This window comes from Onychomys torridus, chromosome 11, assembly GCF_903995425.1.
Source record: "Onychomys torridus chromosome 11, mOncTor1.1, whole genome shotgun sequence".
NCBI classification, from domain to species: Eukaryota; Metazoa; Chordata; class Mammalia; order Rodentia; family Cricetidae; genus Onychomys; species Onychomys torridus.
Window position 1 is genome coordinate 32,478,561 of NC_050453.1, and position 14,053 is coordinate 32,492,613.

At 39.7% G+C, this 14,053-nt stretch overlaps 1 protein-coding gene across 6 annotated transcripts in view; it reads left to right on the forward strand.

Annotated features, from left to right (window-relative positions):
• Dnm3 (dynamin 3) overlaps positions 1 to 14,053 on the forward strand; it is a 486,391-nt gene that overhangs the window by 448,211 nt on the left and 24,127 nt on the right. For all 6 annotated transcript variants that reach the window (XM_036202803.1, XM_036202804.1, XM_036202805.1 and 3 more), the window contains 2 exons: positions 5,298 to 5,462; positions 13,814 to 14,040. In XM_036202803.1, the coding sequence (XP_036058696.1) occupies positions 5,298 to 5,462; positions 13,814 to 14,040 (392 nt within the window). The remainder of the gene's footprint in view (positions 1 to 5,297; positions 5,463 to 13,813; positions 14,041 to 14,053) is intronic.

The window sequence follows — 14,053 nt, forward strand, 5'->3', positions numbered from 1 at the left end:
GCATGTCCCTATGGTCATGGTGTTCCGAGATCATTATTAAATGTTTCCATCTATAAACATACCCTAAGGTCCTCTGTGTCCTGAGCCCCTTGAGCACAACCGTCGATCAGGTTCACATTTTTCTTTACGTCCTACCTGCTTGGAGCTCACATGTGGGCCTCTGCTTTTACACTTTGTATCTTTCATAGTTACATGCTACACACTAAATAGTCATTGACACTTGTCATATTGCCCGCCTGACACCTAGACCACCCTCCTAAACTTTCTGGACCATAGTCCACAGACTCTTTTGTATAAGTGTGGTTACATACCTTTAGAGCCATAACTTAGAGGCAAATGACAGGAAGTAGGGAAAGTTTTCAGTGAAAACATTTCCAATAATGTGGGGCTGGAAAAATCTGGAGGTGAATTTCCATGGTAACAGTGTTTTCATAATGATGACTGGGTTCACTAAGGAAAAGTCCAACCATATATATTTTTTATTCTTTGTTTAAAGTAGTCATGAACTGTATAATCATATTCAGTGCCTTAGAGAAGGCAACTGTTGGTTATCTGGAAAACTCGTATAGAGCTGTAGGATATTATCCTACAGTGTTCTCCACTATTGAGAATAGATGCCGTGAGTCCCTGGCCTTGATATTTTTAATGTACATACTACTGCTTAGACACTTTTAATATCAATTACTCCATTTTAAAGGGTAGGTCTCAACATTACTTCCTGGGTGGTTCCAGTGGTTCTCAAGCTATAATATAGCTTAGAGATTTGTCTAAGGAAAATAAGAAAGACGTGAAAAATAGGAGTTCCAGTAAAACTCTTGAGTTCTATAATGGAGCCTTCAATATTTAATGAAAATTAGCCCCCCCCCCCCCATTTAACATTTCACTCCCTCACCTCTTAAAGTAGTATACTTTACAACTTTTCTACTAAAAATTGGGGGGCCACCAAGGTGGCTCAGGGGTAAAAGTGCTCACCATCAAGCCTGACAGCCCAAGTTCAATCACCGGGACCCACATGGTGGAAGAAGCAACGTAATGATTTCTTTAGTTAAAATTTTCTAAGAAAACAAAAGTCTGTTTCTTAAATACTGTGTGACTAATTCTTAAGATATATAAAACTTTGTAGACTTCATATTTGTAAGGTTGTTTTCATTGCTTTAATTAGAAGAAAACATGCAGCAAAATGGCCTATCCATTGTGTTTTTCAGGGGAAAAAAATGTTTCTACCGTATTATTCACATTTTGTAAAGAGCATCAATGAACCTGCACATAAAAGGTTAAATGTTTGCAGACCACTCTGATTTGGCCCCAAAGATCAGAGACAAATTACTATTTTTATTTTACATTCCCTTGATGAGGATAATGATAAACAGCTGTCACATTGGTGCTTTGACTGCAAAGAATCCAATTGCAATCCTATAATTTAAACAAAGAAAAAACTACGACCTCATACACAGCACACAACCAGGAAAGAGGCAAGAGGATTTGAGCTGAGGTCGGGGGCAGAGGAAAGGAGTGAGTGTCCTGCCTGCTTGCGGCCAGTGTTTGGTTAAAGAATCCCACCTACAGCCTCCTTCCCACTCACCAGAGACACACCAGAGAGGCTAGTTCCTGCTCCAGTGTAAAGTCAAAGTCAGTTTGCATTCTGCATTCCATGATTTCCCTAATGTGTCCTCTGCATTCCCTGAGTAGTTATGATTTGTGTGAGGCCACAGTCTACTAGATTTCTAAAGGGATTTCAAATTGTCCCATCGGCAGTTTTGGAATTCTTTTAACTTATGTTCAGAATTTGACTTTTTAATTTATGTCTGATTTGTCATTCAAATCAAAGGATTCCATGGTGTTCTTGTTCAAGTTTATTACGTGCTTTGGTCATGTTGACTCCCTGACTGCTCTCCTGTCCCCCTCTAACTCAATTGTCCCTCCTCTATTTTCGTGTGTGTGTGTGTGTGTGTGTGTGTGTGTGTGTGTGTGTGTGTAAGTGTAAAACCCAAGTTCCTCATGAAAGATTGTGATACTGGTGTGTTTGAGTTTGGTTTATTCACTTAATGGGGTGCACCAATTCCATTCATTTTCCTGTAGAAGGCATAATTTGATTCTTCTTTATGGTAAAAATAAGAGACACATATGTGTGTATGTATGAATGTATGTATATTACATTTTCCTCATGCATTCACTTGTTGAGAGGCACCAAGGCAGATTCCATAGCTTGGCTGCACTGAGGAGTACTGTGGAAAACATGGTTGAGTAGGTATCCCTGTGTTACACTGACTTACATCTTTCTGGGTCGGCCCCAGGAGTAGCATAGCTGGATGATATGGTAGTTTGGGTTTTTGTTTGTTTCTGAGGAAACTCCATCCCGATTTCCATAGTCACAAAGCAAATTTTTTTTCCCAGCAGCCATGTGCAAGTGTCCTCTGCCCAACCCTCACCAGCACTTATTTGTGGGTCTTTGTTTTAGGAAAAGCCCTTCTGACGAGGTAATATGTTATCTCGGTGTAGATTTCCCTTTCTTGGATGGCTAAGGAACTTTTCCATGTGTGTTGGCTACTTGTACGTCATTGTTTTAGAGGAATCTTGTTCATTTGTCCATTGGTTGACTGGAGGATTTGGGATATTTTAGCATTTGAGTTATTTAGTTCATTATAGATTCTAGATATTGGTCCCTTGTCGGATATATAGCTGGTAGAGATTTCCTTCTATTTTGTGGGCTGTTGATTTACTTTTTCCTTTTCTGTACAGAAGCTTGTCTTGCAATCCCACTTGCCAATTTTTGGTTTTATTCCATGTGCTATCGAGGTCCTTTTCACAAAGTTCTAGCTTGTCCTGGGGTGTTTCCTCTATTACCCCTGTGTGTTGTTCATTCTTATACTTTTGCTTTTGTATTTCTTGAAATCAGAAGCAATAATCAATGTAAAGTAAGGCTAAATTTTAATTAAGTGTAGTGTGGAATAGGGAGGTTCCAAGTTTCTATATGAAATCAAATAAGTTTTTTTTCCTGGAGGTTCAATGTATCTTGGGGATTCAGCTTTCCTCTTTTAGTTCAGTCATTTGGTTCTTGAGAATATCATTATTTTAATGACATTTTCCTAGAAAGTTTTAAAATTCTTTATTATTTCATGTATAAAACTGAATTGATGTAATATAGTTATTTTATACTTCCTGTTTTGGAAATCATGCTCATTTTCCATTAGTTGAATGGACTTCAGAGCTCTATTGTGCTTCTCTGTGGGGTACGATAACCCTGGTACCCACCTTCAAGCACTAAGGTGCGGCTCTACTATACAAAGTGATTATGGTTTATAAAACACAACAAATGCTGAATTAGGCTCTGAGAGAGAGAACAGGTTGATACTGAAACATTATCACATCCATGGCTAAATACAACAGCAAAACCCATGAATCTTATAGGCCAGAGCAACAAACTGGATTGTACTATCGTTGCGGAGGCTCATGTTGCTTCATATAGAAAACACTTTTTTTCCTCACAAGTCTAGGCTTTGTGCATTAGGGCAGTCTCACTGACTTAGGAAAACCCATCTGTAGCATGAAGCACCTCCTCTTTCCTCTGATAACACTGAGGTCTATGCTGAGAATGAAAGAATATGATCCTGGACTCCAGTGCAGGGGGCTGGGCGGGGGGGCACAGAGTTAAAATGAGTGGTAGATAATATAAGTAAGTGCAGGACTGAGTTCAGAGAAAGAAACAGGGGAGGATCTTAGAACAGCAGGGGCTTGTAGGAATAGGGAATGGTGAAGCAGATTGGAAATACAAAGGGAATTTACACAAGCTAGGAAGAGAGGGCTTCTGCAGATAACAGAAGAGTGTGTGTAACTGTAGCAGTTAAGCATTTTAAATAAGGTTTTATCTAGAAATGTCTCTTTTCATCTAAAATATCAGTTTGTCGAAAGTTCAAGAAAGAAAGAAAGGAAGGAAGGAAGGAAGGAAGGAAGGAAGGAAGGAAAGGAAGAAGGAAAGGAAGAAGGAAAGAAAGGAAGGAAGGAAGAAAGAACTATTACACCAGATTTAATTCTTTCGTGACCTGAGACCACTTAAAAAAAAATAGAACAGCAGAATCACTAACATTCTGAGTATTCCAGCCACCCTAGAAAGCCTCTTATCCTGCTAGCCCACATCAAAGTATGGGGTCATACTCTCAAGGCAGAAAAGGACCACTGATTTTTAGAGTGAGCATACAATATCTTAACATTTTCAAAGAGACACTTCTGATATAGAAATGCTTATACATTTTTTTATTATTGATGGTTTTGTAACCTAAAAACGTGGCTTTTGTACACGTTTATCGATTCAAAGAAAAGACTTGGCCTTAGAGGTCCAGTTATTTAGCCCAGTGCTTTGGCCTGGAGCTGATTGAAAACCTGGCAGATCAAAGTACATACATTTCCAAAGAAAAGAACTCCAAGCCAATGTTAGGAGCAATAAATTATCGCAACCCCCCCCCAATCATAATTAAATCTTTCCAAATATGAGAAAGTAGCCAGACCACTAACAATATCTGTATGATGTTTTGAGGTTTAGATGGTTCGACCTGACTTGAAATAGAGACCATTTGTTCTAAATTGATTTCAATGCCAAGCCAATAGGTCAGCTCTTAATGATGAAGATGCCATTCCAGCCCAGCCTCTGGGTGGATAAGCCAAAATTAATTAACTCAAGTCAGAGAGTATAGAAAACAGATGCTCCACTCATGTTGCACAAATAAATTCTTTGTGTATGAAAGGGTTCTGCTTTATTCAAAGAATAACACATTGGAAGTTAAAATGGCTGTTTTTCCACAATGGAGCCAGTTCTTTGCAGTGGTGACAGACACGTGAATTTACACAGCCAATTCCAGCAAGTGCATGAAAGAATGAATTATCTTCCAGATCTCGGATTTGGACTCCTGGCCAGTCCTAGGGGACTGAGGTTTGATTCTGGGCTGATCCAGTCCAGAGCAAACCCAGCAGTGCCAGAACTACATCAAGGTTATTCTAATCTATAGGATCCTGGGAGACTACTCCCAGAGGCTGGTGTCTGCATCATCTGTTTGGACTCAGGCCTCTGGGCAGCTTACCAATGGCTTAAGAATAGGTTGTTCTCCCGAGGTATGTTGTTAGGTGTGCTGTTTATTTGGTTATTCATCTCAATGTTCATTCAGAATATTTGCTTTTGCTAGAATATGGTGAGTTCAAAGAAGGATGACAACCAGATCTAAGCAGAAATCAATCACTTGATATTTGGTATTGTTTTTATTCTGAGAAAATATGACATGATCCACATTTTGTTTCCCTTTTGTTAGAATGAAAATGATGAAAATGGCCAAGCAGAAAACTTTTCCATGGACCCACAGTTGGAGAGGCAAGTGGAGACCATACGCAACCTAGTAGACTCTTACATGTCAATAATCAACAAATGCATCCGAGACCTAATTCCAAAAACAATAATGCATCTGATGATCAATAACGTAAGTGATTATAAACTCCCTCCTTTTAACCTCTGACCCTTCTTCATCTGGAAACTGATCACCTTTTCTCAAGTGTCTCTGAGACATTTTCTGAATAACCAAATTATTTACTGCCCAGGTGTGTGGTTCTGCCTTTATAAGTGGGTAACCAATGAGAGAGAACATAGAGGGAATTTCCAGCCACAGCATCAAGTTCCTTCTAGTTGTCTCTCTTCTAGAAAGGAGCAAAGAATACCATATTCATGGACTTGCAAAGTTAGCAATGAAAGTCAGATGCCTACACTCGACCTCGAGATTAAAAGACAAGGATAATACTTCTTCCTACACACACAGAGTGTATGACAATATGATCATTTGTATCATCTACAAACTATGGACTGTTCTTTTCACCTAGGAAAGGACTTCTTACCTTATTCCCTGACTGTACAGTCAATCATATTGTTTTGTTTGTTTGAGACAGGGTTTGACTCTGCAGCCCAGGCTAACCTGGAACTCAGGGGACCCTTCCTATCTTAGCCTCCCAAATGCTGGAATTCCAGGTGTGAGCCACTGTGCCCAGTTCAGCTTGGCTGCCTAAGATAAGGATGCTATAACCACCAATCTTTCAAAGCTCCACTAGTGTAGACATTAGTGGATTCGTTTTGTCTAGGTCTTTCCTTCTTTGGCTGGCAGCAGTCTGGCTGTGGTATTTAACCTGTGCATTCTGGCTGTGTTCTTTTGGTAGTTGAATTTTTAAAGTACAAATGGAAAAAAAAAAAAAAAAACAGTTAATCGAGAAAAATGGCCTTTTCTGAGTCTTGTTAAAGGGATACCAAGCACTTTATGTATCTTCTCAGGACATCTTTTGTTTTAAATATATTATGAACATGGCTTGTGAGAAGTTAAAAACCAAACTGTAAAAGCGGAAAAAAAGCCCTACACTGGACTTCAGGAGAAACCTGGGTTCCAAGCCTGCTTCTTGGGCTTTTGACCTAATGGGACCAATTGGCTGCTGTGGGTTTGTGTCTTTCTTAAGGATTTGTTCCAGAAGGATAGGTATGCTAAGGTACTGTGGTAAATATAAGTAATTAATATGGCTCCCTATTTAAGGACTATTAATCATTCTCTGTGTTTCAAGATATATTTCTAACGTGCTTCATGACAATATGCCTGTCTATAATCTGTAATTGTATATGCCTTGCTTTAAGAAGTCCTGAGCACTCACGTGACCAATCTTATATTTGACTATTTTTGTGTATCCAAGTAAAATAAACAGGATGCCTTGAAGTCTACACAGCAGGTAAGCAATGAGCTGGAAAAGCAGAAACTATAAATATCACCATGGCTGCTCAGGGGTCAATTGTCTGACCTAAAGCCCAGCTTTTTAGGCCTGCTGAGCTGAAGTCAGTCACTTCTGGAACTTCAGTGGGAATGTGAAGGGACCTCACAGAACTATCAGACAATGTGACAGATGTGGCTGCTAGCTATTTAGACAAATCTGAAGTACTGAACAAATAGTCTGTGTGTCTTGAAAATTACCCTCTTAACTTTGCGTAAATGAATTCAGGTTGTGTTACTGTGGTATATCGGGCACTTGCTTATTTAAACATTTTCCTGATTAGGGATCATTTATCTTTCCACTGGTTTCCCGAGAGTCATTAGTCCTGCCTTGGGTTCCAGCTCCGCTTTGCTCTGTGTTATATTAAATCATCAGCGCAGGAAATCATACTTCCTGTCTGTGGCTCTGAGAAGTAGCTTGACACAAATTAGTTAAAAAGAAGAAAAAAAAATCCTCCTTCAAATCTCTTCTACTTTCACCTCAAACATTAAATGAAAACACACACACACACACACACACACACACACACACACACACACACGGATAATTGTAGTTTCCCTAGCCCTTCGTTCCTGAATTTGCTTGCTTTAATGAAATGCCCAAACATATTATTCTTGGAGGGGAAGCTCTGCCAGTTATCTGCAGAGAGACCTCACATAAGAGTCATGGGAAAGGAGACTTCAATTAAGACCTGAACTCCAAGGTCAGAGACTAATAGGAACATGGAGAAAACCAGCTATCAGGACATGCTGCATTCTCAGAGAAATTTAGTTTTTGCATCTACCAGAAATGAGTGGTAGACACATACAATGATGACTTTTCTTGAGTTTTATTATTGTGCCCCTATTTTTCCTATGTATAAAAACATTTTGTATCTATAGCATTTTATATCCATAATATATATTTCCAACTTATATATTTTTTTCAAATAGAGAATGAAATCTTCTTAAAACAATGTACTTACACTCTCAGGGCATTTCAATGCCCAAGCCTTTCTGTTCATTCCAGATGTATCCTGTTAAGTACAAAGAAACAGACCTAATAAATCAACAGCCCTATACCATGCGGGGAAGCTGGGGTTTTTAATTCAGTTTGAACTGATAAAACGGGAGAATTAGTAATAGAACCACAACTAGCAAAAATAGTCTAATGTCTACCTATTCTGTAAACTGGAATTCCATCAGAATGAATAAATCCTGAAGATGGGCTCTCTGTCTTCCTGGCCCGTGGCCTTTCACCCTTGAAGCAGGAATGGCTGCCTGGCCTCCCAAAAAGGAATATGTTTCAGCCAGCTTTCATAAAGTTCAGGATTCAGTGGGCAGTTTCCTTTGAAAGTTTACATTAAGTGTTCTGCCACTCAGCTCTCCATATGGAATTGTTTAAGAAGTTTAAAGCCAGGCCATAAATGCCTGGCCTCAGACATACTGTAAGCCTTTGTCTATTGAAACCCAGCAGCTGTTTCGTTACTTAAACATACCAGGTAACAGCGGCACAAAGGAACAACGCCTTTATGACAGGCGGCCCCAAGTTAAAGTCAGAGCAGCAAAGTTGTGTGGAACTTTAAGACCAGCACACACAATAGCCCATGACGATGGCGTCTCCCCCAAATCTCATCCCACCAGGAGTGCTCCATCACAGAATAAGGGAAGCCAGCTTTATTCTCAAACATGTGTGGCGGATAGTTTTTTTGTTTAAAAATAAGTTCTCTTCCACATCTTCTACATGGAGAACTGAGGCACAGAAAAGTTAAGTGACTTGCCAGGGCTGCACAGCTTGGGGGTCTCAGGGGCTTATTCTCAGTCTGATGCAGTCTCTACTCCAGCAGCAGACAAGGTGCGTGGGGACGGGAGCCAGAGCTCCAAGTCAGCCCTACCTAGAGAGCATCTCCCCCCACCTGGTATGGCCATAGGGTTATCTCCCTGGATACATCCTAGGACTCAAAGATTTAATTAGCATTCATTTGAATATGAAAAATAATGTCTTAAATCTTAAAACATTGTGTCTCACATTTGAACAAACTCACAGAATACAAAGTAGAATTTTAAAGTTCTTATGAATTAAAAAAAAAAAAAAATCCACTGAGGTCATGAAACCCAGAAGCATTTCACACTTGGAAAGGTGCTGCTGAGTCCCCAAGGCCCTCACAGGTCCACCATGACCTTCCTGGTCATCTGCTTTTTGGTAGAAAAGTAGTACCATGTGTCCTAGTTTCAAAACATGTCCTTAATACCAAACCATTATTCTAGCATTTAGACCATGATCCATTTGTAGAGGCCAAACACAGCATCTGCCCCCCTCCCAAAATGTTCACAAGAGGCTCCCCCTACCTTCAACCCCCACCACGGAACACTCCCACTCTTTCTTATATTTCGCCTGTCTCTGAACTGTGGACCTCACAGCATGTGCATTCTTCTGACCGCCTTTGTCCAGCATTGAGTCCATGGAGGGTGTATGTTGCAGAAGGACACCAGCAGAACTAAATCCATGGGGGTTTGAGGAGGAGGCAGGGAGGACAATGACCTGAGTGTCACATCCCCAGATGAACAAAATGAAACTACTCAGTGAAAAAGTTTACACATGTGAAGCCACATCACCCTGTTTCACCAAGAGACTACCCCGTGGAGACAGATTTCAGGGGAACGATCTCCCAGGCAACCAAACTGTCTCTTGGTGAAGATGTTAAACATTCTTTGCTATGACTGAGCCATTTTAAGATAAGAGCCAAACATCTTCCAGGGGACTATGGAAGGGTTAAAAGTTAGAAGGGGGAAAAACATGTGGAACATTTTTAATGACCTCACATTCCTTTACACTGAGCAGTGGGACATGGTGTGGTAATGCCTGTTTATTTAGCCTGCAGAGTTTGAGCTGGAATGGGATTGTGTGTGTGAGAATTTTTGTGAGCCACACAAAGATGTATAGGTTATAAGGTGTTATAATTAAAAGCATAAATATTGCCCCAAATATCCTGTCCAAGTATAATTGGTCTGTTCTGTTCTCTGAAGTATTTTCCAAATGCTATCACCTAAGAAAGATCTACTGGGCCTCTAATTGTGTTGCAGAATCCTTTATTTAAATATTTGTGCCACTGACACCCAAATGGCTCAGAAAGACCCTAAACTGTCTGGAAACCCCCCCCCAATGTCCCCACTCCCATTAACTGGGTTTGTTGTTCCAAAATCTAGCTGTAGCATTGAAAGGCAAGGCTAGGCTACCCAGAAGACAGCCTAAACTTTTCCTTACATCTAAAATAAAATGTTAACCCATTTGGGGTCTTTAAGAACATATCTCGACAGTCACACTATTGCTATAGCTCTCTGTAGTTACCCGCCTCTGTCTACTCAAAGCCAATAGAGCCCACTTACAGGGAAAACAATAGCAGTGTGTCTTTACTCTTATTACCAGCCCTCATTCCTTCACAACATTGCCAAATGAGGGCATACTGGACAGCAGGTAAGCTTTGGTGTGTAGTATCAGGCTCCTTATTATTTCAGTCCATAGTTGAACTGTTGATTCATAATTCAGATCTGCTTTAGAACTATTCTTGGATCTTTGAAAAATTCATTTAATAACTCCTAAGTGATACTCCAGCATGATATAAAACTTCAAAAGAGCTCAACCCTACTGATGATTGATGCCAGGGAAATAGTCTGGTTTTGAGTTTTAAGTTGGACTTCATATCTAAGTGCACACACACACACCCAACAATGGAAGGTCTGTACAAAAATCTCTGCCTTCATGAGTACCTGCATGTATGTTTAGAAGTGAATAAATCCTCAAAGACCATGAAATATTCCAAAGGCCAAATTTTCTACCTTTCTTCAAAATCTGTCTTTCCTTTCTGCCATTTGATTTTCAGTTATCAATGCTAGAGACACTTTTCACTGTTTCTTTTCTTCCTTGCTCTTCTCATGCAGACACCACCAGATGATTTTTTTCTTTGAAATGTTATTCACATGTACCCATCTTTTCCATTGTGTGGCACTGATAAATTCTCATCATTCCATGAATAAGCAATAGCCTCCTATTGGGTCTGTCTCTACTACTAAGCTTGCAATTTTTTTCCAATTAAAACCAGATTAATTTTTCTAATGACTTGTTTCACTTACTTGTCAAAAGCCTTTCATGGTGTCATATTGCCAAATGGATAAAGTTTAAACATTTTTCATTAGTACCAGAAATCTCATATTTTGTCCTAGACTTACTGACAAATTTACTTTCTACACCTTCCAGACAGTCCCCTGAATACAGTATGTATTCCATCTCTCCCATGTTTGAATCACTCTTGGTTTACAAAATATATGCAGGGAACTGTTAATTTCACAATAAGACTAATTCAGCTGATGCTCTTACAAATAGAATTATTTACATATTTGAAATTTTTTAGCTGAGGATCAAACCCAGGGCCTCTACCACTGAGCTAAATCCCCAACCCTCATATTTGAAATCTTTATGAAAGAAAGAAAAAAGGAAGGAAGGAAGGAAAGGAAGGGAGAGAGAGAGAGAGAAAGAAAGCAAGAAAGAAAGAAAGAAAGAAAGAAAGAAAGAAAGCAAGAAAGAAAGAAAGAAAGAAAGAAAGAAAGAAAAACTGGTCCTCTCTCCTGTCTCCCCTTCCCTCCCCTCTCAAGAAATAAGATCCAAGGTTAGGCATTTAGCTCAGTGGTAGAGTGCTTGCCTAGCAAGCGAAAGGCCCTGTGTTTGATCCTCAGCTCCACAAAAATAAAAATAAAAAATAAAAAATAAAGATCCACCAGTTTTCCAAACTGGACTTAAGTATCTGCTCACTCTGGGCAAGTAGTGAGGTCAATCAGTTATCTGTCTTCCCATTTGGCACTATGGTTTGTGTGTGTGTTCATCCACAGTGCTAGAGTGCTCTTGCCAAAGGACAACTTACAAGGGATCCGAGTCCTTGCTCTCTATCCATTAGGTGAAACCCAGTGATCAAATTCATGTTCTGAGACTTGGCAGAAACTATCTTTATCTACCATCTTGAAGGTTCATCAACACATAAAGACTGCCCCGAAAATCATGAAGGTCAGACAGGAATGGCATCACAGAACTGCATGCAACCCAGCCCACTGTGATCCTAGCCTTAGACCAGGACTGGAAGCTATATTCAACAGTGAGTGGCTCATGCTAACATCTGAGAATTGTACACCAGCTAAACTGGACTGCCTTCCTTCCAATAGTATGAACTACATACCCAAGTGCTACACAAAAAAAGAACATAGGAAGACATCCCATCCCCTTGGCCCATGTGACCCATTGACTTCACTTGTAGGTGCTAACCTATCTGCAGCCCTACCCTTTGGCCCTCTTCCAGTGTTCTCAATTAAAAAAAAATCCATTTAAAAAAGGAATTCGTTTTAGAATCTTCTCATTTGAGTAACAATCTTAACTACAATCCAGGAACCTTAACTGAGCACATGATGGTATCCTGTCATCATTCATCATTCTAAATTTTAAACAAATACTCTTGCTTTGGTATTCATTTTATCTAGACCTAAGTAATCCCAATAAGATGTAGCTTTCTCAAATAACAGAAGCACTGAAAACTTTATATTGGTTTCTTTTTCTTGGTTTAAATGATCATACTTGCTAGCTGCTCTAAACTATCAACGTTAAGTTGGTGGTATAGCTCAAGGTGGAGTGTACACTTATGCAAAAGACCTTGGTTTACCAGCATGATGATAAGTATGGTGCACGCCTTTAATCCCAGCAGAGGCAGGCAGATCTCTGAGTTTGAGGCCAGCCTGGTCTATAGAGCAAGTTCCAGGACAGCCAGGGCTACACAGAGAAACACTGTTTTGAAAAACAAAAACAAAAAAGAGGAAGAAATGTAAATTGTCTTTTTTTAAGCATTTAAACATTGTGATATGTTTTCAGGAAATTGAATTAGTATTGAGCAGAAGACTTTAGTTTGAACTTACAGCTGTATGACCTTGGAAACATCACTGAAACAGTCCCTAAATTTGTTTCTGCATATGTGGAGTTTTAATTTTATTTCATCACTATGTGGTGAATTAAATCATATAATCTTTAAAGTAATTTGGGATATATATTTCATTGATTTGCATATTCATTTTCTCACATTTAGCATGGCATGCATTTATATTCAGTGATAACTGAACATTTTATCATAGATTATCTGACACTAAGGAGAAAATATCAGCTAAAATGGCTGCCTAATGCTTAGATCTGATGAAGCACAGGGACTGGTCCCTTCTCCTTCTGTGTTATGTACCCTTTCTATTCCCATCCTGCTACAAGATACTGTTCAACCAAGACTTATGTGGCATTGTTTATGTATCTGTGACATCTATGAAGCCTCATGTCCAGTCCTCATCATCATTAACTGACTTAGTTTGCAAACCTCTAGAAAATAAAATATATCTATCTTACTTTGCTTTCAATCAACTTGCATAGTTCTCACATATATATGCAGTTATACTCAGTATTTAATATCCACTTATACATACTAATTTTGCTTTTACATACCCTGAAAACTTCAATAATGTGCCAGGCAGTGGTGGTGCACAAATTTAATCCCAGCACTCAGAAGGCAGAGCCAGGCCAATCTCTGTGAGTTCCAGCAAGACCCAGGATAGGCACCCTGTCTCAAAAAAACAACCACCTTAAATAATGCTTGATTATTTTGATGAGAATGCTGAGGAATAAAAAAACTTGTTGAACTACAATGCTTTCTTTGCATCACCATTTTCTATCAAAAGTAATGCTGCTTACCTCACAGGACCTTCCTGTTGTATAACCCAAGTAGCCTCTAACAACCTCGTGAGACCTTCCCACAGCTAATGAGCCCTACTCTTGCGGTAGCAAGGCTTGACCTTTCTTCAGTTATCTTACCATCATTGTTTTGAAAAACCAAAAGGGAGACTTTTCTGTGCACCAGTGAAATGCAATGGCAAATGAAACAGTCTTGTGGCATTTCCCTTTTCTCAGGGGTGGGGAGACATTTGTGGGCTACATTCACAGAGTCTGTGTTTATTCCTTCTCATTTTAATTTTTCTTACAGGTTAAAGACTTCATCAACTCTGAGCTCCTAGCACAACTATATTCTTCTGAGGACCAAAACACTCTGATGGAAGAGTCTGCTGAGCAGGCTCAGCGCCGGGATGAGATGCTCAGAATGTACCAAGCCTTGAAAGAAGCCCTTGTGATCATTGGTGACATCAACACGGCCACTGTGTCAACCCCAGCCCCACCTCCAGTAGATGACTCCTGGCTCCAACATTCCCGCAGGTAGGGAGGGAGC